Below are 26,465 nucleotides of genomic sequence, written 5' to 3'. Positions count from 1 at the left end.
TTGAAAAGAAAAAATGTATCTTTATTTCCATTTTAACGAAAGTCAAAATCCAGCTGTGTAAAGTGAACTGCTTTACCCAAGGTCACACAGCAGCCCAGGAAAATGCAGGTCCTGAACTCATGCCCTTCTTCAAGAGATGGTGTGTTCCACAATTAACATAACCTAGGGAAATATTGCTTTTTTACCCACCAAATCCAGTTCTATGCAGACACAAAATCGCTTACTTTGGCAGAGCCAAAGACCAAACTCGAGTGAATCCTTTATGATTTTTTACAGTGGCAAAGAGAGTGCTGAATGCATGAGTGGTCCTTTCTCTCTGTTGTTCCCAGACACCCTCCTAAAGTCACACTGCAAGCAAGCAGGAGTGGCCTGTGTTAATAATGTATCTCCTAGTGCATTACTGTAGCACCCAAATGTCTATAAAGCGACATCAGTGCATCAATGCAAAGTATTTGTGTAGGAACGGTGATATAAACCCCGTTTGATGTAAAAATGTACCTGAGGTGGGTTAAAGAGGTGTAGCCCTGTGCTCTCCTGTTTGCACCAGCCTCTCCTCACGGATTTGGCGCTGCCAAGACTCATAACACAATCGCTTATTGCGCCTCTTGGAGCCCGAGCTCTTGAACCCGTGCGGCTGCAGGGAGGAAAAGAAAAACCCTCAGCTTCCATTCAGAGGGGAAGTTCGCAGCCCTCACGGACGAGGGCCCAGAACGCTCCAATGGAAGAGAACACAAAGAGCCGCCGGCACTCTTTTGTTAGGGCCGCTCCAAGCCGACTTGGGGACGCTGGAATATTCGGGTTAGAGGCACCACAGCGAGGCACACAGGGACAGAGGGATGGGCGGCTCTCTCTAACAAAAACCAGGCGCTCCTTGAGCTTTAGCCCAATCTGGGGTTGCCTTGAAACCTTTCCATGTCCGAACTCCTCCACCCTGGGAAAGGATGGGAAGGCTTTTCTGCCTTTATGCTCCCGGCTACCACAAGCCCACTGGGACTGGGGTCAGGGGGGCCCTTTCTGTGCTGGGCGGGGCGGGGGTTCCTGTCCCCACCGCAGCCCTGGGGCCCGGGCGAGGAGGGCGGCAGCCAAGAGAGGGGGGTTGTAGCGGGCCCGGGCTGCAGTGACTCCTCCTAGAGGCGGTATGTGCGGAGCGGGAGGAAACCCCTGCCGCCCCCCTCAGCAGCAGCCGCCATCGCCATTGAAACATACAATACGGGGAGAGCGGCTGAGGCGGAGCGAGGGCGGGGGGAGCCGAAAAGGGGAAGTGGGGAGGAAAGGGGAGGGGGGGGGGCAAGAAGAGGAGGAAAAGAGAGGGAGGAAAAAGAGGAAGGGAAGACAAGAAGGAGGAGGCGGCGGCAGCGGCGGAGGGCGCCGGCAGGTGAGGGGAGCGGCGGCGCGGGGGCTCCGGGGGCCGCGGCGAGGCCCTGCTCCTCTCCTTCCCTCTCTCCCCGGCCGCACGACCCACCTCCTCCTCTTCCTCCTCCTCCTCCTCTTCCCGGCGCCGCTGCCGTTCTCCGGGAGGGCCCGGCCATGGCCGAGGCCGTGAGGGGGGCGGGTGAGGGGCGGCCATAAAGGGGGGGGGGGGGGGCGCGAGGTGGCAGCGGCGGCGCGCGGGGTCGGCCCCGGTTAAGGTGTGTATATGGGGGGGGGGGGGCGGTTCTCTCGCTGCCTCCGCTCGGCCCCCGCAGCGCTTCCCGTTCCGGGGCCGTGCGGCCGCCACGGCCGCCTCTTGGCGGGCAGCGGGCGAAGCCTCGGCGGCGGCGGCACTCCCTGAGGGAGGTGGGGGGGCGGCGGTGCTGTGAGGGGGGAGCGTTTGCGCGGGAAAGCCGGCGGCCACACCCCCCCCCGCACGCACACTCCACTGCGCCTCAACGCGCCTGCGCGGACCGGCTGCTGCCCCCGCCCTTCTCCCGTCGATCAAACGGCTCGCAGCCAATCGCCGCGCTCCTTCCCCGCAGCGACCAATCAGCGGGGGGACTGGGCGGGGCGGCGGTGTCCGGGCAACGGCGCGGCGTGCGCGGGGCGGGGCGGGGCGCTGGGCGGGCGGCCCTGAGGGGGCGCGGGGCGGCTCCGGCGGTCACCGCCGTGTCCCGCAGCTCGGCCGCTCTCAGCGGGCTCCAAAGGCTCTCTGTGGGTCCGCGGGGGTCGCCCGACGGTGTTTGTGAGTGGGAGGTTCCTCTGCGGGGACCCCCGGGGTTTGGGGTGCCCCAGGAGCTTCTTTCACTGGAGTCTGGGAGAGGCCCCACCTGCCCCCTGAATAGCGCTATGTTTGTGGTTTGGTGCCTTAGCAATTCGGGTAACGAGCTCCTGCTTTTAGGTCTTCTGCGGTATTTTTCACAAATATTTCTTTTGTAAATGAATGTACTGCTGGATCCGAGGTACGTCTGTGGGTTCCTTGTCAGCTTCTCACTGTTCTGATAGATCTTCAGCTGGAGATGAGGGAAGTGCAGGTGTGTGGATAGTCCTGCATATCCTTTATTTCGGTTTTGATTGCCGAGTTCGAGTTCTCTCAGTGTTTGGAAGTCAAGGTGCTCCGGAGGCTGGGAGAGCTGGAGATGTTCAGCCTGGCCATGAAAAAGCTCTTCAGCATCTGTATGGGGTGAGAAAGAAGGAGTAGGATTTTTTACATGAACAGATAGTGACACGATGAGGGGGAATGGTTTAAATCTAAAAAAGGAGAAATTCGTATCAGATATTATGAAGGAACTCTTCCCTATGAAGGTGGTGAAATCCTGGCACAGGGTGCCAGAGGAGCTGTGGCTGCCCCATCCCTGGAAGTGTCCCAGTTCAGGTTGGACTGGGCTTGGAGCAACCCAGTCTAGATGACAATGGTCTCTTTGCTATTTTTCCAGGAGGCAGAAGGAAAATGTCAGGGTGCCTTGGGCTCTGGAGAAAGCAAAACTCAAGAGAGGAAAGCCTTGCTCACAGTGATATTGTAGAGAGCTCCCTGAGGTGTGGAAGCTGCTCAATCCCCCATAGCAACACAGGGATGTTGGAGTCATGGCAGAGTGGGAGTGTGCTCTGACCAATTAAGGGATAGGAAAAATAATTGCTTTAAATTGCCCAAGCCTGATGTCACGATAGCCAGATATAGATACAGCCCTTGGTAGCTCAGTGAGCATGGACTCAGCACGAGTGGCACAGGTTTTTTTTTTTAAATGGAGGCTGCACTTCATGAGGAGGAATGTAGAGCTGATGAATCAGCTGGCAGGGAGGGAATGAGTGTGGGTAGACTTTTCAACTCATAAGCCCTTGAGGCTGGGCTGTGTCATCAGAAGAGAACAATTAGGAGTGCAGTGCTCAACGTGTAGCTCTTTACCTGTTGGTTGCAGTTCAGGTGAGTGTGGCAGGGCTGAGCTCATGTGCCTCTTCCTGCAAGAAAACCAAATCCCTCTGTGTGGGATTTCTTTGTCCAGTTCCACAAGAGTTTTCTCAGCTTGTTTCTTTGTCCTGGTCCTGATGTGACTATACCAGAGCTTGGCTTTCTACCAAAAATTGTCTCCTGTAGGAGTCAAAATAAGAGAAGAGCACACTGTTGTGTTTGTTGCTCCTCAGTGCACCCTGGTTCATGCAAGTAGCAGAGCAGAGACAGTGTTAGCAGAGTTTTGAAACAGCTTGTATTTAGGCTCTCACAAAATTCTGCAAATGTAACCTGCAGAGCATTTGGAAAATATTTTGGGATTCTGAAAGTTGGCTTGGCAGCAGGGGAGTAAATAATGGCAGAGGCTTCATGTGGGAGAGAAGGGGAAAATAAAGGAGTCTGCAAGGGTGGAAAGTTCAGTGATGCAACAGAAGGATGAGCCAAAAGTGGGTAATTAAACATAAATTTATTTAATACAGCAGCATGGCCCAGAGCAGTGCACAGTTGTACACAAATATGTTTTGATCTTCTATCATGGAGGTCAAGTGCAACGATGATGTTTTCTGTGGATCTAATTCCTTGATATTTGCCTTTTCCTGCTGATTTTCACTCAACTGGGATTTGATGCTCTAGGAACAAATATATGAGAGGTGAGCTTAATATAATTTTGATTCAGGTAGTGTACTCTTTCAGCATGGCTCTCTGAGGGGGTTTCAGTGCTGGACTGAACTCTTGAGCTGTCCTGTCAGCATTGCAGGAATCTGTTTGTACCCTACTGCGTATATAAGTTCCACTCAAAAATGAGTTAGTGTTGCTCTAAGGAGAAGGCTGGTCCAGAAACTGGCTCCTCTGATGGCTAGAAGCCTGATTCCCAGCCTATGTTTATTATTTGGATGTCACTTGTCACAAACTGAAAAGGACACGTTTTAAGGGTTGTTATTATTACAAAATTGAAAGTTTATAAAGAGTTTGTCACCAATTGCAAGTTTAATTGAGGAAGGGACCTTAAAGATCACCTTGTCCAGCCTCCAGTGCCAAGGCAGATGCAATGCTGCTGGAGTGATTTCTAACATACATTCCCAAATTATTCTAAATTTGTCCTGATGGGAAGATGGTGCTCCTCTCTCTCCTCTGCTCTACACCTTCTGTAAGGGTCACTGCTGTAGGGAACACTTGCTCTCTCCACCTTCACAGCATCCTCCTGCACCCATAAAGACCAGTATGATGCCTCCCCACTTCTTTCCATCTTTCCTTTGAGCTCTGTTACCACCACTCATGGTTCCAGGCTGGCAGGGAATTCAGAGTGGGATGATGAGCAACACCAGTTTTTGTGTCTGATAGGTTTACTGGTTTAATCTTCCCCAACTTTTCTTATCCTGCCCACAAAATACATTGCACACAGAAAGAAGAAATTGTCTGGCTGATACACAAGGACTTACCAAGGTTTTAGAGGTCCCTGCTGGTTTTATATCCTTGATATCATAAATGAAAAGATTATGATAAAATTTAGCAGTATCATCTGGATTAATTTAAATGCTTTTCAAAGTGTTTCCCTCATTGTGTTTCCTTGTTTCACTGGGGTGGGTGAATTCTGGGAGTGAGGTAACTGTGGCTTCTTTGACAAAAATACCATTTGTGGCAGACCTAGAGTAACCAGACTCATAATTAGGCCTCTGGGCAGCCTCAAAATGGAGTTAAAACCAATTTTTGTAATAGAGTTAAAACTTTCCCCAACGTAATTTGACTGAGGATGAGAACTAAAGGTGTAGCTGTGACCACATGCAAGCTTTAGAGTGGAGTGGTAAATTCCAGGGTTTGTTGTCTGTTTATCCATAATTTTGTGGTTGCCAGAAAAATAAGGACAAAACAAGGTTTGTTTTCTTTGCTCCTGGTATTGCTACACTGAAGGTGTGAAGTTGTGATGTTCTCAGACCTCCTGTGCTCTAGGCACTGAACTCCAGAGCTCTTTAGGCTCCCACTCTGAGCTCTTGGTTCTTACTTTGTTGGGTTATCTTAAATAAGCAAAAGCAGTTAGTGGTTAAAAAAGTTATTTATTACAAAGCACATCAGTCTCAACAGGCAATGGCAAAAAGCAATGGGAAATGCAGTGGCAGTAGCAAAGCAAAAACCTGGCAAAGAGCAAATGGCTAAAAGCCACAGTGGCTAAAAGCAACAACTCTCCCCAATACAAACTCTTATATAGGATTTTTCCAACAAGCTAAGATGCAAACTCAGACCAGCACTCCTTAACCTAATAGAATTCTAATTTCTTAGCACCAGGTTACGTATAAGGTATGCATAGAACCTAACTTGTTCTGTCTAAGAAATGTAAGCAATATTCTTACTATAGCTCTATTATGACTAAGTCCTGCCTACAGCTGTGGGCCTGGAGCCTCTACTGAAGATATCAGTGTGTTTCAACCTTCACTAGAACTTGAACTTCTACTGTGGCATTTGAAACCTTTCACTTACTAAAAGCATTAGAACTCACTCTAAAACTTGCTAACTTAAATGTCTGCTTTATGTGTGAGAGGCTTAATGTACTTCAATTCATCCAGATACTTTATTTCAATCCCTGGACTCTGATTTCTCTCTGAATTCTTCAGAGAGACCCCTGACTCACTGGCTCCAACATGAAGTTAGAGCATATACTTCAATTATCCAGCTTTTAATGAATAATGAATAACAGCGTTTGGGTGATGGCGGGTTTGAATTTTTGCTCGAGCAATGCACAAAGACGTTTCTCATCCATCCTGTTGCTTTTCTCTTGCAGCCCTTGGATTTGGAGCAAGGCATTGAGAAGCACAAAGCTGCAAGATGTCAGGGAGGAGTGGGAAGAAGAAAATGTCCAAGCTGTCGCGCTCGAGCAGGGCTGGAGTGATTTTCCCCGTGGGGAGGATGATGCGCTACCTGAAGAAAGGCACCTACAAGTACCGGATCGGGGTGGGAGCGCCCGTGTACATGGCAGCTGTCATAGAGTACCTGGCAGGTAAACCTGGCTGCTCCTGGAAGTGCTGCTCTCACACACAGCATGGCATATTGTCCTGGTTTGAAAGGCAGGTGTTGGCTAAGAAAGGCAGGAGCCTCTCTTTGAAATGGAGAATGTAAACCTCCTTCTCTCCAAATGATTGTAGTTTTGAAATTAAGGGGCTGTCAGGGAAAGTTGTGGGAATAGGAATAGCAGTTTTTTTACTAGCAAAAATTGAAATAGAAATACAGTATTACAGAAAACAAACCCAAAATGCTGACAGAGTCAGAATACAACCTGACACCGTGTTAGACAGTGTTGGTAGCAGTCCCATTAAATGGTGGGTGCATCCCCCTGCAGTGGCAGATGTGGTTCAGCTGGAGCAGTGCTCCTTCTGAAGGTGCAGTTTCCTCTGAAGGTCCAAGGATGATGTGGAAAGGTTCAGTTTTCCTCTGGAATCCAGTGGAAAGAAGGTACCTTTCTGCCCAAAATCTCAGTTTTTTATCTGGGTAGGAAAGGCTTGGCTCCTCCCCTGGCTGGAGCATCTCCCAGTGTGATTATGTAATTTTATCAGTCATGCACTGGGACTCAATGGCCCATTAACAGGAGATCTCCCTGGAGGAAGGATGGGTTGTGAAAAAGATAAAGACCACTGCCTCACCTGTTTTTTAACAGATGTTGATGGAATACATACTTTTGGTCCCATCCTGTGTTGTAACCTAAGACAGATACAAACATGTGGAGCACTCTTGGAAATCAGGCCCTGCAAGCACATTTGTTGAAATCTGCTGAGAACACTAAGGAGGTTAATTTGTTTCCTGGAGAGGCTGAGGGTGGAAATTCTCTCCTTTAGAGGCTTGGTCACTAGCTGGGAGTCTTATTCTTTATTGCTTTGCAGAGTGAGGAGTCACATCTGTGTGGTTTCTGTCCCAGAGAAAATTAGTATTAATTAGGCTTTTTGATACACCAAAACATGAGTAATAGGAGAAAACAAAGCAAACCCACTTTGTAATGCTTCTGTGCTTTTTATGTGAGAAAACTGTTTTGCTGGCTGCATTTCTTGCAGGACAGTGTCAAAGTGTTATGAAATATAAAGGTGGTTTTTGTTTTTTTTTTACTTTTAAAAACCCTTTTGCTTTGCCTAAGTGTATAAAGAAAGTGTTCCAGGGTTTAAATCTTCCCACACGCCCTGAGTTTTCTTTTTCCTGCCTTTCTGAAGTTGAAATTTTAGGAAGGGGCAGGTGTCCCATGCTGATACAATATGCTGTGATTCTGTACAGAAATATTTCAGTGTCCTATGATCATATCTGCTGAGTTCCTTGTTTAATTATGGAAAACAGCACTTCAGCAAATTGTTAGAACTTGCAGTGTGGAGAGGATTCTGGTTCAGGTTACTCAAGGCTTACAGATCAAGACTGAGGTGCATTAGAGAATCTGTGAGGAGTCACAGCCTGGATGGAACTGGTTGAGTTGTGTTTCAGGAGTGCAGATTATTGCCAAGGTGGCATGAAGGAGCTTGGCTGTCCATGCAACAGGCTTTATGTTTTTTATGCCTGAAGCTTGTTCTCATTACTAGACAATAAAAACATTATTTTCTTTTTAAAGGTGTGGAGAAAATCTGAGATCTCACTAATAAATTTCACTAATTTCACAATTAAAATAAATTTATCATGAAGTCTAATACTACACTGCAAAAATGTCCGTGTTTGTGGCAGTACATTCCAGGATGAGAATATTTTTTTTTCCCTGAGGCTACTTCTGGAGCTGGAGTGACAAAATATTGCTTGTGTTGAAGAAATCACAGTAACTTTTATAACGTGATGTGATGCATTGTGGCTCTGCTAACCTTCTACCAGGAGGGAAATACTTTTTTTCTTCTCCTACTCCACAGGGAGATATTTCTAGGATAAACATTTGGAGATGCTTGTTCTGAGCTGTGGCAATTTTTACAAGGTGCAGTAATAAATTGTCAGCAGCACATCTGGTCTGTGCAACATTTCAGTGGTGCAGACTGACTTGTGGTCAGCACTGTTTGCCTGTTACCTGAACTAGGACAATGTATGTCCTGGCTTTGTTCCTGGATAGTAAATGCAGTTTAATTTCAATCATTAATCTGATATGAGCAGATTATGTGTGGGCCTACACTTTGCTTTAGACAAAAAAAAAAAAAAAAGTATAATCAAGAAGATTGTTAGAAGTGTAGGCTGGGAGCCCACATAAATTGTAAGGGAATGCTATTTTCAGCTGCTTGGTTCAGCAGAGAACTCCTGGATATATTGTGATAGAATGGAGTAATGTTTCTGAGCAAACATCTGTTGCTGGTGGATTGTGTTCTTTCCAAACCAAAGTTCCTGTGCTCTGCCCAGGGTTTTGTTTGGAAATATTACAAAGGTGGGGAGCTCAGTTGAAAAAACAGTGTTGCAGCATCTAACCCTGCTGATTCCTAATATTATGGGTGAATAAAGTCTTTGGTTTTGGGAAGCCTGTAGAAACAAAGTAGGTTTTTCCAAGGATGTTATCAAAGGGGGTATTATATGTCAAACTGCTACATTTTCTTAACATTATCTGATCTTACTATTACAAATGCCATTCTTTTCTCCTGGATTTGGAGCTGTGAAATGCTGGTTCCTCAGGATGAAAGGCTGCATGCAGGGGAACTGCTTCAGGCTAAATCTGGGAGGGTGGCAGTGAGGGACTGGGGCTTTCTAGCTGTTTCACAGAAGCAGGTCGAACATAATTTTTTTTTTATTATGTTAAAATGTTCATGAAAACTTCTCCTCTAAACCCCTGAGTGCTTCTCTGTGTTTGAGCAGAGATTTGGTACTTGAAAAAAGGGGAAGGGTGGTCTCTGCCACCTCAGAGAAATCTTCTCTCTTTGGCCAGGCTCTTAACTTTGATAAAACAAAGGTTGCTCATGCTCAGCACAGACTTCTTTGACTTTAATAGCTAAAATCTCTGGAGACTTGAACTGAACAATTCCAGCCTCTCTCTGCTGCTGGATCATTGTGGGGAGGCATTGGTTATGGAAGAAGAATATTGATGTTAATACAGGGGCAGGGATAGGTTGGCTAGTGGGGAGAGCTGGGCTGATGACCAGTGGGCAAATAAATGGTGAGGTGCACTTTGCCTTATCATTAAAATGCCAGCAATCACCATAGTGTAGAGGTGGTGGAATCTCAGGAAGAGGTGTTTTTACCTGATCAGCTAATGTGAACATCTCCTCACTGTTCTAAACCTTTCTTTTTAATCTTTCTATGCCATTTTACATCTTAGGCTTGAAAATCATATTGTAAAACTGCAGCTTAATTCCTGCCCAGAAGGTTGTGTTTGCTGAAACAAGGTTGAGTTCTAATGGCTTCAGAGTTAAAATTCTGTGGAAAATTGGCCTGTCCCATCTGAATGATGGATTTCACAACAGACTCATGCTCTGAGTGAGCACAGAGCTGGCTGCAGGCACAACCACCTAAAGCAAACATCAACTGCAAATACCCCACAGGGCATCTTTGCCCCAAAAGTAGGCAGAGAATACAGAAGCCCCTTGATGAGGAGGCACTAGTCATGTGAGAGTGTGCTGGTCAGAGGAACTTTTGGAATCTCAATGGAAAGCCATCCTCTCTAAATTAGGGCAGAACCCAACACCAGCAAAGGCTTCCTCCTTCACAGGAATCACCTGGAATACTTTTCTGCCTGTTGTGCTCATCTGCAGATAGTTTCCCACCTGCCAATGCAGGACCAAGGACTCCATCATCAATAGATTTTTGCAGAGTAAAGGTATTAGTGGTAGTTTTTTATGTGGTAGTGTAACAGGAGCTGACACAATTTTTCTTGAAGGGGAGGTAGAAAACAAGATGACCTGTGTGAAATCTTTTCAATTTGCTATCAGTAATTCTCATTGGTCTTTCTTAGCAGTCCACCTTCCTACAAGCTCAGCTGAACAAAATCCTTTGGCCTGGCTAGGATACTTTAGTTCCCAGACATTTCAAATCTGCTGATCCATCAGCTAAAGAAACCTCTTTTTCCCTATATGTCACAGGATGACAAGAAGTAATCCCATTCAGGTCACAGCTTGGCTGCAGCTTGTCTCTACTGGAAGAGAGTTATTTTCTCCTGAGGATGTCTGGATTTGAAATTAAACTTCTGATGTGGAGGCATCTTTGTGGATTTTGACTCTTACAGGAAGCAATATTAGTTGAGATTTTAATGTAATTCTAAATGCCCGTGCTGAGAGCACAGAAAGTAAAACCAATTTATGGCTGAGAATATCAAGATGCCCAGTTCCAAGAGAGCTTGTTATGATATAGGACTTTATTACAGGATCTACATTCTCAGACTAGTCTTTTAAGAATTTAGGTAACCTCAGCTGTTAAGATGATTCTACTTGAAATGTAAAGCAGTTTCTTCAGGGATCTGTTGTTATCAGCAGAGCTTCAGTGATAACTGAAGCCTCCAGTTTTGATAAAGTATTTTATAAATTCCATTTTATATTCTTAAGATTATGAGCACCATTAGAAAAAATATGCATAGAAACCTTCACTAGAAGGAGGTGAGGCAATCGTTTCCCTATGTAAATGTTTAGCATCCTTTGGTAAGTCATGTGCATATCCCACAATCTGCCATACATCACCTCTGCCTCGGATTCTCTTCTTCCCAGTGTCCTGTGGTGGATGGCTGGCATTTGAGTGTTCTGCCTTTTTTGCTCTTAACATTAGGCAGAGGACTAAGAGTGCACCATCAGGATGCTGCTGGCCAAAGGACCCAAACCTGGGGCAGTGGGGTGAGCACACAGGTAGCAGGATGTGCATGTTGTTGGCACACCTGAAAGAACTTCAGTTCCCACACAGGTAAGTATGTGTTGGTTTTTGGATTTTTTTTTTCCCCCCTGATGCAATTTTCCTCTGCTGTCAGCACACATCTGCAAAATCCACTGGAGGAGCCTGGGTCTCTTTTCTTGCTCTCTGCTGGCCTGCACAATGGATGGAATCTCTTCCTGCTGTCTGCTGCTGCATTAGCTCTGCTGGCAGAGGTCTGGGAGAGGGTCTGACACTTCCAGCTCCATGGGGGTGAACATAGCTGGGATCTCTTTTCAGTTTCCTCCTTTAAAATCCAGAACAGACTAGGAAATGCTAGAGCTGAGAGGTTCCTGCCCTAAGTTTTACAATTCACTGTGAATATGCATTAAATTTTTATGCAAATAAATTTTTACATTTCCAACATTCAGCTAAATGTGTATGCTGCATAGTGAAAACTGGGAGACAAGTTTGTTCTTTTGTTATTCTAACTGACTGGAATTGAAAGCTCGTGTTTTTCCCATGAGCCAGAGCTAAGCCTCATGTTGAAATAATTTGGATTTTCACCAAACATTATGTATGTTTCCACTAGATTTTTCATGGAAGTGCTTTTTTTTCCCCAACAGTTATAGTTCTTTATGTAGTTTGTAAAAAGGAGTAGGATGTCATTAAGACAGCAGTAAGTTATCAACAGGATACTGATTGGCTGTAATTTTAATTTTCCTGTTACTGACAAAGACAAACCCAAAACCCAGACAACAGAGACACTGTATGTTTTTAAAATGAAACAAAGTATGAATATGATTTTTAGGAGTAATTGGAGGGAAAAAAAAATCCTTTCTCCTTCTCAGTGTTTCAGTAGAGCTCTTATATGAGAAATAACTTCTGAGTAGAGGCCAAGCTATGTAAGCTAATGAATGATACTGATTGCTGCAGTCCAAATAAACTTAGGAAGGTGTGTCTGTATTTCTGTAATAATTAGGAAAAGCTCAGTGACTTTGGTTACAGTATAAATGTTACTGCTAATTTAGAGGAACTACCTTTGAAGTGGCTCCTGTTCCCAGAGATGTAGAAGGAACTTTCTATCAATATTTCATGCATTGAATCTCTCACGTTGTCTCTGCTTGCATCTGAGTCAAACCTTTCATATCTTGTGCTGAAGTGAAGCTTCTCACAGATTTTCAGTGCCCTTTCATGCAGAATTCCAGCAGTGCCTGGCTAGTGTGTTGGCTTTCCAAGTATTTCTTCAAATGCACCTCAGTCTTCATCTTCCCTGGTCCTGAGAATCCTTGCTGTTTGTCAGAGCTGTCTGTTCCAGGTTGGGGGTTTCACTGCATGCTTGACTGTTCTGTTGTCACAGGGCTGCTGATAAATTTTGGACTGCTGATGTACATTTTTAGGGTTTTTTTGTCCTTTTTGAAAGAGAATTCTTACTTGAGAATCTTAAAAGAAATTATGTGAACCAAGCTTAGCATATTTTCTCCTTTAGGGAATTAGGAAGGACAAATGGATTTATCTAAATTTACAGATACATTGAGTAGGGTTTGATTTCTGCCTTTCTGTAGCAAGAACCCTTTAAATCTGGAAACATCCCTGAAAAGGTAAATGGATATATGAAGAAGCAGTGTAAAATGTGTGTGCAGCAGGTGCCTAAGCTGCATTTTTGTTACTGGTTTTTATCTTGATATGTTACAGCTGAAATCCTGGAGTTGGCGGGAAACGCAGCGCGGGACAACAAGAAAGGAAGGATTGCCCCCAGACACATCCTCCTGGCAGTTGCAAATGATGAGGAACTGAATCAGGTGCCTGTTTGCATTTTGGTGCAGGGGTTGTGTCCTGTGGCTTGAGTGTAGCTGCTACCAGGGAAGGTTAGAAACAGCTTAGTCTGAGACATGAATGATATCACAGTTAGTGGAGAAGAAGACTGTGCCCTCTTTAATCAAAGCAAACAGAACCAAATCATCTTAAATCTTTGGTTCTTCTTAGCCTATGAGTTCTGTTGGAACAAGTAGTCCTGATGCTTCAGTTTTTCCTCAGGGACATTCAAAACTTAAAGAAAACATGCAGGACCTTTTCCCAAAAGCTATAGAAATGTGTGGTTTCTATTATACTGGCTGTGAGGCCCATGTTGGGTAGGGATCTGGCTCACTCTCTGCTATTGCTGCCTCCCAATTGCTGTCTGTTTGCCCAAACTGTGGTTTTCAGCACTCTGACTCCTGGGATCACTTGTGGGATCACTTCTGCTAAACTTGTTGAGTGAGGACAGAGATCACAGCATGGGCTGCAGATTGTGCTATTCAGGGCTGCTGAAAAGGTTCAGTCAGCATCAGAATATCTCCTCTGTATGAAGATGGATGATGTCATTCACACTTTGAATGTTCCTGCACTTAATATGACTGCTTTAAATAATGAGAATGTGGTGCCCATGAAGTCATGTGGCTCTGTTTCCAGTCAAGTAAAATTTGTAAAAAGGAGTAAAAATTCAAAACAGGCCAGAAGAGAAAGTATGCTAACAGTACCAGCCCTTTTCCAGCTTTGTGTTTCTGATCAGTGAACTGGGATCTAGATCCAGTGTTGTCTCTTAGGAATTAGCCAGACTTTGTCCTCTACATGGTATCACAGCCCATTACTGTTGTTTGCCTCTGCAAAGCAGGTCCTTGGAGCTTTTCCTTGCTTTCACTGCATCTGTTTGCCTGCCAAAGAGATCTGCATCCAGTCCTCCTCTGAGCAGGGCTGTGGTGCAGTCCTTTTTTTGAGGCAGCCCACAGACACTCTTCTTCTTTTGCCCTTATTCACTGCTTGTGAGTCACCAAGGACAGGTTCACACTGAAGGGGGAGGAATGATTGTACAGCAGCAGAATTCTCCAGGATGTGCTGGCTGACTTTGCTGTCACCTGTCAAGTTCATTGTTATTGTGAATTTTCTCCCTGATTGTTTTTTGGTGGTGTAGACTGAGAGGATCTGTAATATGCTTCCATACCCTGCTTTTCCTTGCAGTTGCTCAAAGGTGTGACTATTGCAAGTGGAGGTGTCCTGCCCAGAATTCAGCCTGAGCTTCTAGCCAAGAAACGGGGTGCCAAAGGCAAATCTGAGACCATCCTTTCCCCTGCTCCTGAGAAGAAGGGGAGGAAATCCATGGTGAACAAAAAGAGTGGGAAGAAGGCAAAGTCCACCAAGGCCAGGACATCCAAAAAGGTAAGCACAGGGCAGGTACAGATTCTGTGTCACCCTCTGCAATATTTTGTTGATAACTGTGTAGAATCTGTTACCTTCACACTAACACTGTGGCAGTGAGCCTTTTTAAAATAAAGAAAGCTGTTTTCTAAAACATTTTCTACCAGAGATGTCATGCCTTCAGTCTTGTAAATCCTGGTAAAGATTTTTCACTGTCCAGAGAACTTGTCCTGACATGGAACATCAATGTCATTGTGACAAGCTCTTTGTTTTATGGATTCTTAGCTGTGCTGTTGATAGTGATTTCTGAAAGAAGGATAAATCAATCAGAACTTGATCAGTACACTTTCCCTTAGGGTTGCCCATCCTTTATCACAATCCAAAATGGATTAATTTGATAAAGCAGTTACCCAGATCAATGCTTTTGGTTTGTCATTCCAGAGCATGTACCTTGAAACACTGCTGAGTTTTTCATGGGGTATATCAAGCTTTGACTTAAACTATTAAAACTTGAATTAAGCACATTTTTCTGGAGGCCTCAAAGTTGTAATACACTTCCATAGCTGATAATATGCAGAAAAAGCCTTTAAAAAGAAAATAGAGTTGCTTAATGGGATGTGTAATTGGATGCCTCTGTGTATTGATCTCAGCTACCACCTTACTTTGAACTGTGCATGTGCAGATTTTGGACTTGTTAGGAGGTGGTAGCTTCTTGACATACTTTAGAGCAAATATTGAGAGAGAGATGAGGGGATGCTCCTTCAGCCCTCTAGACTGTTTGGTTTGCTGCTCCTGGAGGTAAGCTATAAGGCTTTATCATTTAATAACTGAGATTTAAACATTTGTTTTTCAGATCACAAAGTTGTTTTTTCTTCAGATTGGAGTTTTTGACTGGGTTACTAAGTGACTGAGTTTGATTTAATATGAGGTTCTGCTCTGTTAGCAATAAAAATAAATTAACACATACCCACCCATATAAATACAACCTTGATTGTCAGTAAATCTACAGATGGGTGTGGGTGCCCTGCCTCTGAATGTGACTACAAAAGAATGTAAGGACTCAGATGAACCATTAGCATTATATAAACAGCTCAGACCTCTGTTGTTATATAATCTTAGGGGAATACAAGGCTATGAGTAATGTATTGATCTGAGAAGATAAGATTTGTAATAAGTTATCAAATGTCTCCATTATTGAATAATGCTAGATGTTGATTATTTTGTTTCCTTTGAGAAGTCTTGCTTTTTTTCCTCCCATCAAATAGAACAAACAGAAGGACAACGAAAAAGAAGGAGCTTCAAATTCAACAACTGAAGATGGACCTGGGGATGGTTTCACTATCTTGTCCTCCAAGAGCCTTGTGCCAGGACAAAAGGTAATGAAAAGCAATAACAGATTGAGGCTTAACACAAAAGGAAGGAGGCTTTTCTCTTAAACCAAAGCATTTCCAAAATCAGCCTTTTTCTTCTTCAAACTGTGATGCTAGAACATCATTTTTCTAGCAGTAACTTCCTCTGGAGCATGCTGCCAAGTTGTGGGCATGTCATCAAATAATCTGACTGGTGTGCAAATTAATTAATTCAAAGTTACAAGTCAGAATCACACATACTGAACAGAACAAAATGACTGGTCTCTGAAAGACTGAATCCAGCCTTCTTTCACTTCAGCTTTTTGGTATGAAAATGATTTTGCTCTGGGATTGCTATTTATTTTTTCTTCTCCCCTCATTATTGTTTTTCAGCTTTCTCTGACACAGAGTGACATCAGCCACATTGGCTCCATGAAAGTAGAAGGCATCGTTCACCCTACAACTGCAGAAATAGACCTCAAGGAGGAAATAGGTGAGGAAAAACATGCAGGAAAAACACATCTAGAGCTGGAACAGCAGCTGGTCTACTGGCTGCCTGCTGAGATCCCATCTAGTTTCATCCAAATCTACCCCAGGCCTTAAAATATCAGTTACAGCTTCTGAAAATCAGGCTGGATCTGACTAGGTATAACAGGCTAATCTCTAATTTGTCTCCTTTTAATGACAAGCAAAACACAGATGATTTGTTGAAGCACATGAGCAGCAAAGGTGTAAATAGTTATTGTTGAGGTGTTTATTGTTTTGTTTTTACACTTGCATCTGGAAATTGCATTGCAAAATTATGTATTAATAGCATTTCTAACTATGACTTTGATTGTTATGTAATTTACAAATACTCATGTACAAAGCCTTGTACTGCTCTTGTGAAATAAGGAAATACTGTTATTACAAATAGGGAAATTTGAGTAGGAGGGAGGTAAAAAGCAATTCAGCCAGTTGCCTGGGGGGCACAGAATCTAGTAGCAGGCTTTAGGATCATTGTTCTTTAATCATCAAGACCTTCACTGGCATCCCAGCTGTGTTTGTTTCACCAAGTAGTAGGATTTGTATGTTGGATCCCTTTTTGGAAGCTGAAAGCCTGAGTCCTGAAAATCCCACTCCACATGACTTTAGCCATGAGTCAGAGTAAATAGCATTCTTCCAGATATTTATATTAAAGTAATTGCCAATAACAGCATACAGGACTCTTCAAAACCATGAAAAGTAAACTTTATCTGTGTCTAGGCAGAGTGGTAAACATAAAAAATCAGCTGCTGCTGATAGAGGGAGCCAGGACAGTGTGTGTGCAGTGTTCTTTTAAATAATGTAGGCTTGTTTTCCCACACTGATACTCTGAAGCCAAGGCCTTTTGCTCTGTGTCCCTGCAGGCAAGGCACTGGAAAAAGCTGGGGGCAAAGAGTTCTTGGAAACAGTGAAAGAGCTTCGCAAATCTCAAGGACCTTTGGAAGTTGCTGAAGGTAAAAAGGATACTCTTGTTGTCTTTTGGACATGACTCATTTTATATGTTTTTTTTTCCTCTGGAGATTCTGATCTGTTCCTGTTATGTTTGCCTATGTGATGTAATTTTTTCCTCGAAAAAATGTTGCTTTTGTGGGCAGCCTGCTAAGAGGGGGAAAAAAGAATAGGATACATGTGTGTGTGCACATCCTGTCTTTAGACTGAATGATTTGTCTTAGGCAATTTCTGTCCGTGGGAGGCCAAATATTAGGGGAATCTTGTGCCATCTTTCCTGCCCTGTTTGTACTGCAGCCTTTGTGAGAATCAGAAACAATTTTCAGCCTAACAGAGGAGGCTTAGGAAAAAAATAGTGATACTTCATAAATTTTTCTCCTTTTTGCATATTTGATGAATATATATAACCCAAATAATTACCTTTCTTGGAGCACAAGTGAAGATATGATACAATCTGCAGAACTGGCATGCTTTCTGGAAGATCAATTGCTCAGGCACTGCATGAGAGGAGCTCCTTTCAAGGGTTAACACATTTGTAGCAGGGAATAGTTTGGGACCTGAGATTGTGCTTCCTTTGTGGACAGATTAAACCAATTTGAATGTGTCTGGAAGACAGATGGAGAAAAGTTGCAATATGCCTTATTTGGCTTAGTATCTCTATGCCCCAAAATTAAATGCTTTAAATAGTCTAGTTTAGGAAAGTTCCTAATTGAGTAGCCTAGTTTTAAAATCTGAAATGATAGAGAAATTTTTATACGAGATAATTTGCTTCACTTTCATATCAAATCAAATTTATATGCTATAAAATCAAAGTAAACTACTTTTCTATGTCAACATCACTACCTAACTAGAAGGTAGATTCCTTTTATACTATCAAGATAACTGGTTAAAATTTAAGTAGCACAGGATTCCTCTGTGCCTGCAACAGAATTCCTCTGTGATGGAGAACAAGTGAATACATCCAGGATTTTCATCCTTGGGCTAATTCCATCCTGCACAGCTAATTTCAGAGTGTTCAACCTGAGATTACCAACACACCCAGACATTCAGTAGTGCTGATGGTGACAATTGCAACAAAAGCAAACTGATGCCTTGCTGTAAGCTCTGCAGGTCCTGGAGAAATACTTATTATGCTTTCTAAAAATAAATTTGAGATTCCTAATTGAACATAACTGGTGAGGACTTTCAACACACAACTTTGATTTTCATGTCCTTGTCTGAAATTACTCAGCTGTGAAGTGGGTCTAAATATTACTCTCCAACACTTTGGAGTTGTAAAGATGATGATGATGATGATGATGATGATGATGGTGATGATGATGATGATGATGGTGATGATGCTGGATATTTGTGCAAAGCACTCAGTGACAGCCCTGCAGAAATGTCTGTGGGCATTACTGATACTGTGCTTAAGGTGAAGTTTTGTACTTTACATGAAACAAACAAGAGGCTGTGCTGAATGAGAGAGCTAAAAACCATTATTGAGTAGCTGTGCGCTAACCAAATGAGCCCTGGGTTCTTTGGTCTCCAAAGAAATAATAATTGATCACAAAAGGAATGATGAGACAGGTTATGATTGCAAGTGAGCCATTGTGGTATATTTTAATCCCAAATGTGTTTCTTTGGAGAGGTGCTGTAATTAAGAAGGTGCTTTGGGTTGAGAGATCATTGCAGGGTGGTTTATGTTCCAAACTAAATGTTATATTTTCATTTGTGTTAGCTGCACTCACTCAGTCTAGCGGCCTAGCAGCAAAGTTTGTCATCCACTGTCACATCCCACAGTGGGGCTCAGACAAGTGTGAAGAGCAGCTCGAGGAGACTGTCAAGAACTGCTTAACAGCTGCAGAAGACAAGAAGTTGAAGTCTGTGGCTTTCCCCCCCTTTCCCAGTGGCAGGTAGGACTCCCTGTGTCAGTAGCAGAGGTGGAATTGGCTGTCAGAGCTGCTGCTGTGGCAGACAGACAGACAGACAGGTGCCCTCTGCTCTGTGACCCTGCCTCTGCTGCTGCCATCTGACACAGAGCTGCTCCAGAGGAATCCAGCCTGAAGTGCAGTGTGTGCACAAAACTGCCAGAGAGCCTTTGTAAAGGGAAATTAGCCAGCCCACAGGAGAGCTGAGTGGGTTTGCTGTGTTTTCTATTGCTAGGCAGTCATTCTCATTCCTCTGCACCACCTCAGGTTTTGTGTCCCTTCATTTTGCTGTGGGGAGTTTTATTAAACCTGCATTTGTACTAATGAGATGATACCAGCATAATACTGAGGGTAGGAAACTGTGATGCCACCTGAGCTATGTGGATGTGTCCACTTAAGCCTCTTGGTAATTGATATGTAAAACACTTACCACACAAAGCTTTTCTTCCAGAAGAAAATCTCTTTCTCAAATGTAGTTCTGCTTTCAAAAGGAAAAACTATTAAACCAAGTGTGAAGCCACACATTTCTTTCTCAATGACTAGCAAGTAGAGTGTGCTTGACTAAGAAATCTGAAGTATTTATATTTTTCTTTTTTTTTTCTTTCAAATTTCTTTCTAAATCAGCAATTTGTTGGTCTCTGAGAAATCTTACACAAGCCCTGCTAACTGCAGTAATTGTTATTTTGTTAGAGTTCATGTGCTTATATTTATTTTGAATTGTATCTATTGATTTTGGCAGTAGAGTACATAGTACAGTCCTGTTGTGTTGGCCTGACTGTGAATAAAATGAAAGTAAAACTGAAATCACCACACATCACTGAACACACAGGAGGTGAAAATGCCATTTTTACACAGATACTCTTCAAAGCAAAATATATTTTTATGGATCAGGAAAGAAGAATAAATAGAAGGGCAGTGCAATTTTTAGTAATTTCTAAAAATATAGATCTTTTTGTTTATGGTTTTTCAGTCAAAGCAAAACATGATACATTGTTTTAACAGTCTTTAATATAAAAATTAATATAGCTTTTAATACCAATGGAAATATTTTCTAGATTTTATGTCTTCTATGAGTACAGAATCAGAATAATCCATTCTTGGACCATTAGTCTTAATGCAGATCCTTCTTCTGCTTTGTTCCATTTCACTCTGTTGCTCTTCCTAACTGAAATAGAGAGTTTTGCCAGGTGCTGCTGGTTTAAACTTCATTTATCAAAGGGTCTCAGAATTTCCTGAAAAAAAGGCAGTTTTTCAAATAGGATTTCCTGGTTTTGCTGTCATACCTACATGTCTGCACATGAAATGCTGGTTTTGTGGGTAGATAAAGAATTATACTGTATCAGTTCTGTGAATTTTCATTTTTCCTTGTGCCATCTTAGGGATTCTTTATAGTAACTGATGTAACATTTCAATGGATGAGATAGTTCAGTTGTTCTAAATCTTTTTGATGGTTTTCAATATAAATGTAATTATAGGTTAGAAAATGTTACCATCAAAAGGAGTGAATGAATGCATGTCGACCTTAATTTGGCTTGGAGTTGTAATTTCAATTATTTTCACAGGAATCCCAAGAAAAGCATGCCCAGCACTCACCTTCTCTCTTTTTTTCTTCCCCAACCACACAGAAACTGCTTCCCAAAACAGACAGCAGCCCAGGTGACCCTCCGAGCTATTTCCACCCATTTTGATGGCAGCAGCTCTTCCTCCTTGAAGAACATTTACTTCCTGCTCTTTGACAGTGAAAGCATTGGCATCTACGTGCAAGAAATGGCCAAGCTAGACACTAAGTAGCAACAGCAGCCAAATGAAACTTTATTTTTCAACAAACTTGAGTAGCATTTAAAAGCATTAGAGGTGGGTTTTATTTTTTCAATGTGACGACGAGGGGGAGTGGTAGTAGTGTGACGTGTTGTGACTTGATGGAGAGCTGTGATTAGAGATGAGAGGGGTTTAGTCTGATTGCTTCATGCCATTTTTATCACCTTTAAGCAATTGAGTTATCATCTGGCTTCAGGAGTTTAGTGCCCTTTGTTACTTTAGTTTAGAAGTTTTTAAAGAGTAACCTCATTTTAGATTTGTAGTGATGATTTCTTCACACACACACACACACATACACACACACACACACCACTTTCAAGAAAGCTCTTAAAAATGTTCTGCTCCTTTTCCCCCTCCCTTGAAGGTAGATGGTAAACTTCTGCCTTCAGCCAACAGAGAGGTGAAAAGGGTTTTAGAAGTGATGCATGAGGAGCTTCTGTTTTGCTTTTAACTCACAATAACCTCTGTAATTACTGAGACTATTTCATGGTGATTTTGTTTGTTTTATAAGAAAAAAAGAAAAAGATGTGTCAAGTGTGGTTATTATTATAAACCCTAATTTTGCTCTGGGGATTTCTCACCCTAAAAGAGAAAAAAAATAAAAAGGAAAAGAGAAGGGGAAAAAAAGCAGCAGCACCTGTAATTAAGTGCTTGCTGGATCACAACTAACAGCTTTTCTGCTGAAATTTGGTGCTATAAGTGATGTAATTAAAGCTGCTGAGGAGATTTTGACACAAAGCTGCATTATATTCTGTGGAATTCCAGGCTTGCCATATCCCCTTCCAGGTTTTAGACAGGCACTGTGAGCCATTCTCCCTGCAGAGCAGATGCCAGATCTGTAAGAAGGAATTCCTCCTTAGAAGAGCAAGGATAGAGAAAGCCAGGGGGAAAAAAAAACCAAAAAAACAACACATAACCACAGAGATTCTGAAAACCACAGTGTTTATTGTTACAAATCAAGGTAAGCCAAGCTGGTTGAAAACAACATTGCAACATTTCTTCCCTGGTTTTTATCATGGGAACTTTGTGCAGTTTATTTGGGAAGTGCCTCCTTCCCCTTCACAGCAAGGCAGGCACCCCTTTTATGTGTCAGGGTGACAGGTGGCTTGAGGAGGTGCTGCAGGGGACAGTATCAGTCAGTCCAAGCAACAGCAGTGCACCCTCACCCTCTTCCAGTTGCTGTCCTCCTCACTGGATTGTTCCAGTGCCCTCTTAGGAGGGCATTGTCTGTCCCATGGTCTTCCAGCTCTTGGAGACAAACAGACCCCTGCTCTTGGCCATGGTCACCAGGAGACGTCCCACATAGTAACCATTCACCTGGCCCACACCATCATTCCTGCCCATGGAAAGCAGGAATGTTAGTGACCCTGCAAAGAAAATGCAAAGGTGTAAGTCAAGCAACTGGCCAGCTTCCCTGCATCCACGTGGAACAGCTTTCAGCATAATTCTGGTAAGTGTTTCATCAGTGCTCATGAAGACCAATTAACCAGAGAGATTTTTGAGATCAGATTGTTCCGTTTGTGTTTGTTGTAGTTTAAGGGGAGAAAGAAGGAAAAGGGAAGTCATCTTACTCCTGAGATTTAATTGGACAGTGAGCAATTTTAAGAAAAGAAAATAAGTTTGATGAATAGCAGACTCCCACCAGTAGATTTATCAAGATATTAGTAAAGAAAGGACACTATATCTTTGGCAAGGACTAATATGAAGCCTGAGCTATAAGCTGACATAATCCCAGCTGTGAGTTCCTACACACTGAACTCAGTGAGTTCAGAAAGTTAGACAGCTGCTCCTTGCAGAAAAGCAGCCAGGCCAGGTGCTGGCAGCTGACCTTACCTGGGTTGTAGGTTTTGAGAGGTTTCTGTGTCAGGCTGTTGATGATGTTTGTCACCACAATGTCAGCATGGAGCCCAGCATGGTAGGCCATCTTGGGCTCTCTGAGATCTGCACAGTCCCCAATGGCATAGATGTTCTCACAGCCTTCCAGCTGCAGGTACTTGTTCACTTTCAAAGCACCATTACTTGCCATTTTTTCACCTGTTTTGACAAACAGCAGGTTTTTAGAAGCAGATTTGTGTGGCTTCTTGTAGCCTGAGACCCCAAAATGCTGCTGATGTAGCTGACACGAAGTGAGAGGTTGTTTTTCACCTTCTTTTCTACGTGTCAGGGAGGAGATGCTTTTTGCCTTGCTCTAGTTAGTCACTGCAGTCTTGTGCAATGCATCACCCTTTGATATTTCAGTAGAATCACTCCTGCAGGTTGTACACCATTCCCCACCTCACACCCCTCAGGCACCAGACACTGAAGAACTGTGTTGCTCCTCCCCACCCCACAGTTGGGGTTTTTTTCACTCACCAAATGCAGCAGCATATGCAGAAGAGTTAATCTTTATCCCTGTGCACAGCACCACCATGTCAACAACCACCTCAGTGCCCTTATCTGTCCTTACTACCGTGTCTTTCTGGAACTGGTTTGGCCTGAGGGTTTCCAGGTCTCTGACCTTTTCACCTGTTGCAACAGAGAGCCCTGGGTCACAAACTTCTGCTAGGCTAACCCAGAGAAACAGGATTCAAGGGAGACATGTGCAACCAAAAAAAGTCAGAAAGAGGACAGCAGGAGATACTTTGTAAGCATTGAGAGGAGTGGTTAAGGACATACCTAACAGAAGCCGAACTCCTTTCCTGAGGAGAATCTCTTTCACCTCCTGACGGACGCTGGGTAGCAGCTCCACATCAGCCAGTGCAGGTTTGGAGTGAATGAGGATGACCTGGTGGGGACAAAACAGCAAATGGGGGCACAGGGCTCGCTGTGTGCAAGGTGAGAGCAGCTGTAGTTAATTGGTGCCTGCAAGAACAAGCCAGGAAGGGGCACCTAGTGCCACAGTGTGTGCTTGTGGCTCAGCAGGCAGGTGTGCAGACATCTCAGGTACCTCCAGCAGCACCATCAGGAGCAGTCCTGGAAACTAGGATGAAGTTGGCTGTGATGAAGATGCTCCTACCTCCTTGTCTGGGTACTCGGTTTTGATCTCGGCAGCCATCTCCACTCCAGCAGCACCACCTCCCACCACCAGGATGCGCTGAGATTGCTGCATCTTCGAGAGAAAATTCGTGTTACAACACAACTGCAAAGGGCAGGAAGCCACATACCTTCAGTCACTCCATGAGCATTCTGGGGTGCAGCACTGGCCCAACAGCAATAAACCGCTTAGCTCATGAAGAGGAAAGAAAGGAGTGCCCTGTGCACTCTTCCTGCCTATCCTGTAGCACTGTTGAGCATTTCAGGTTTCTCCTTGTGCTAGAGAAGCCACAATGAGCTCCTTGTCCTGGCTGCTCCCTGTGTCCCTTTCTCAGGCATAGCTGGCCAGATGGCCACAGTAGTATCTGGGACAGGGAGGCTGAACAAAGGCAGGCAGCACTTCCTAAGAGTTAATTCCTCACCTCTTTCACCATGTCTTCATAGGTCTGGATGGCACTTTCCATATCAATGACTTGGTTGAACTTCCCTGGGAATGGCCCATCACTGCCTGTTGCAATAATGAGATGGGAGTAGTGAAGCTCCTGGGAGGGCAGAAGGTAGAATGGGATATTAGACCTCTTAAAAACAGAGCCTAGAACACAGTGGTTGCCTCCTAGATATTGGTCACTCATTCCCTCCTCTCCAGCCCTTGCTGGTAACCAGGAAAATACTTGTCACTGTCAGGAAGTGACTTTAGGAAGAGACCCAGTCCAGGTCACACCAAGTAACTGTTCCTTAAGGCCTGAGCTAAGCACTGTTCAGATTAAGTTGAGACCTTTAAAGAAATTACACTAAATTTACAGGGAATAACCTGATATTTATGCTGGACACTCACAGCTGGTTCCAGAGATTACTCTTGTTCACTCTCTCCTGAACTGAAGAGAGTAATTGATGCTGCTGTTCTTGGCTCTTCCTGCAGTTAAATAAGGAACTGAGCCCCAGGTTTAATTGTTGAGCTCTAAATCCAGCTCTAAGAATAAAAGCTCAGCTGAGCAGGAGATGGGGTTGGGTATTTACTGCACACCCACATCCCAGCAAAGCTGAAGGGAGCTGAATCTCTGAAGGGATGCAGGGAAAGATGCCAAGTTCTTGAGGAGAGTGGAACACACCCTGCTGAAGCATCAACAGGTGATGCCATGAGGCTGCCAGGTCATTGCAACACCCACCTCACCATCACTGAGCAGGACTTTTTGCCTCCCAGGGTCTATGCCCACGACCCTGCCTTGTCGGAAGCTATCCCCAAAGGTGACCGAGTAGGAGATGAAAGTCTTCTTGGCAAATCCTGTGGGAAGAGGAGACAATGGGAGAGCTCTCCTTCTCAGGAGGTTAACAACCCTCTCTCTCTCCTCCCCTCATGCTGTCCTTGCTCAGACAAAAGCATGGCATGCATCTGGGACTGTGGGCTGGGCTTTTCCTGGGTGTTATCTCTGCCCAGCCACCAGCTACAGGACCTTTGCCTCAGATCACACTACACCCTTGGCTGGATGGCTTTGCCTCTGCTCCCCGTATCTCCTGTACTGGTTTATCAATAACTTTTTCTGGCAATTTCAGGCTGGGTGTCAGAGGCTTTTTTAATATAATTTGCCTCTCAGACCAAGCTTTTGCTATCCTTTTGATGCTTGCTCTCAGCCTCAAGAGTGATATTTTACTGCTAAATTCCTAGTGACTGCACCCTGGTTTATAATCCAGGGCCTCGCTGCTCAACTGCTCCACCTTTCAAGGGCCCGATACAGAAAGTGATCGACTCACCCCTCCCAGCTGCTTTTGCTTTTAGCTTAGTCACCTTCTAAACTCTTGAAAAAAAAAAAAAAAAAAAAAAAAAAAAAAAAAAAAAAAGGGGGGGGCTGGGAGTTAAGGAGGGATGGTCTGAATAGTTTTTGCTCCGTTTTCTCAGCGGATGTCCAATTAGCTTAACCACTCTCGGTGCCAAATATTTGTTTTCCAGATGGAAAACATCAATTCTTTCACCAGCAGCGCGTTCCCTGCCGCTCCCCGCGCATCCCGGCGGGACGGGGGGGAGCTGCCCGGGCCCTTACCGCTCTCCACGGCGGCCCGGAGGGCGGCCACGTTATGATGGAAAGCATCCCTCACGTCCACCAGCACGAAGGGCACGGCCCAGGACTTGAGCAGGCTGGCGGCCGCCGTCCCTCCGAAGCCGCCGCCGACCACCACGACCCGCACGGAGTCGTCCAGGGACAGGCGGGAGCCCATGGCGAGCGGGGGCTCGGAGCGGGGCTGGCCCGGGGCTCGCTCTGCCCTCCCCGGGCGGGGCTGCGGGCGGAGCCGGCTGCTGGGAGCTGAGCCCGGCTCCCGGAGCTGCAGGGCAGGGAATGGAATGATGGATGGCTGCTGCCCGGCGAGCGCCGCGTTCCGAGCGCAGAGCGCTTCACCTGCCCTAAATCCCGCTGCCCGCATCCCCCTCCCCGCGGGTTTTACACACGGAGGGCTCTGCTCCTGCTTGCACAAATCTGCAGGCTGGGTGAATAAAACCTCACTCCACACGAAGAAGCAACCCATTGGAGAGGGAAATTAAGATTACAGATTCAGGAAAAGACCTCCGAGACCATCGAATCCAAGCTATGATTAAACCAGCACCACGCCGACCAGACCATGGCA

At 44.5% G+C, this 26,465-nt stretch overlaps 2 protein-coding genes and 1 long non-coding RNA gene across 5 annotated transcripts; 1 reads left to right on the top strand and 2 right to left on the bottom strand.

Moving 5' to 3' along the window:
- On the bottom strand, positions 1 to 1,846 carry LOC306805331. The gene is made up of 3 exons (XR_013775183.1): positions 1,463 to 1,846; positions 499 to 634; positions 1 to 162 (listed from the first exon to the last, which is right to left on the bottom strand). It is a non-coding gene; the product is annotated as an uncharacterized lncRNA (long non-coding RNA).
- Positions 1,169 to 20,863, top strand: MACROH2A2 (macroH2A.2 histone). 3 transcript variants are annotated; one of them, XM_079313009.1, is made up of 9 exons: positions 1,169 to 1,375; positions 6,132 to 6,347; positions 12,809 to 12,915; positions 14,111 to 14,308; positions 15,553 to 15,663; positions 16,030 to 16,129; positions 17,025 to 17,114; positions 18,830 to 19,004; positions 20,645 to 20,863. In XM_079313009.1, exons 2-9 carry the CDS (start codon positions 6,176 to 6,178, stop codon positions 20,808 to 20,810), a joined length of 1,119 nt encoding a protein of 372 aa, XP_079169135.1. In that variant the 5' UTR covers positions 1,169 to 1,375; positions 6,132 to 6,175; the 3' UTR covers positions 20,811 to 20,863. The 3 variants fall into 3 exon arrangements, with proteins under 3 accessions (XP_079169135.1, XP_079169134.1, XP_079169136.1); XM_079313008.1 differs by lacking the exon at positions 1,169 to 1,375 and adding an exon at positions 2,029 to 2,158; XM_079313010.1 differs by lacking the exon at positions 1,169 to 1,375 and adding an exon at positions 2,428 to 2,447.
- Positions 20,864 to 21,762: 899 nt separating this feature from the next.
- On the bottom strand, positions 21,763 to 26,121 carry AIFM2 (AIF family member 2). The gene is made up of 8 exons (XM_079313007.1): positions 25,886 to 26,121; positions 25,016 to 25,131; positions 24,272 to 24,391; positions 23,833 to 23,925; positions 23,493 to 23,601; positions 23,190 to 23,342; positions 22,671 to 22,871; positions 21,763 to 22,204 (listed from the first exon to the last, which is right to left on the bottom strand). Exons 1-8 carry the CDS (start codon positions 26,058 to 26,060, stop codon positions 22,050 to 22,052), a joined length of 1,122 nt encoding a protein of 373 aa, XP_079169133.1. The 5' UTR covers positions 26,061 to 26,121; the 3' UTR covers positions 21,763 to 22,049.
- Between the last annotated feature and the right edge of the window lie 344 nt (positions 26,122 to 26,465).

The sequence above is a fragment of the Erithacus rubecula genome (genome assembly GCF_903797595.1).
Source record: "Erithacus rubecula genome assembly, chromosome: 9".
Taxonomy (NCBI): domain Eukaryota; kingdom Metazoa; phylum Chordata; class Aves; order Passeriformes; family Muscicapidae; genus Erithacus; species Erithacus rubecula.
The sequence above is the reverse complement of the archived record's forward strand: the minus strand, read 5'-3'. Positions and strand labels throughout refer to the sequence as shown.

Bases quoted from the DNA above. Each gene is read 5' to 3' on its own strand.
- MACROH2A2 (XM_079313009.1), top strand. From the start codon at position 6,176: ATGTCAGGGAGGAGTGGGAAGAAGAAAATGTCCAAGCTGTCGCGCTCG. The intron at 6,348-12,808 runs GTAAACCTGGCT...GATATGTTACAG, and splicing joins TGTCATAGAGTACCTGGCAG to CTGAAATCCTGGAGTTGGCG. The intron at 15,664-16,029 runs GTAATGAAAAGC...ATTGTTTTTCAG, and splicing joins GCCTTGTGCCAGGACAAAAG to CTTTCTCTGACACAGAGTGA.
- AIFM2 (XM_079313007.1), bottom strand. From the start codon at position 26,060: ATGGGCTCCCGCCTGTCCCTGGACGACTCCGTGCGGGTCGTGGTGGTC. The intron at 24,392-25,015 runs GTGGGTGTTGCA...CTGCCCTCCCAG, and splicing joins TCCTGCTCAGTGATGGTGAG to GAGCTTCACTACTCCCATCT. The intron at 22,872-23,189 runs GTGAGTGAAAAA...TTGTCAAAACAG, and splicing joins TGCATATGCTGCTGCATTTG to GTGAAAAAATGGCAAGTAAT.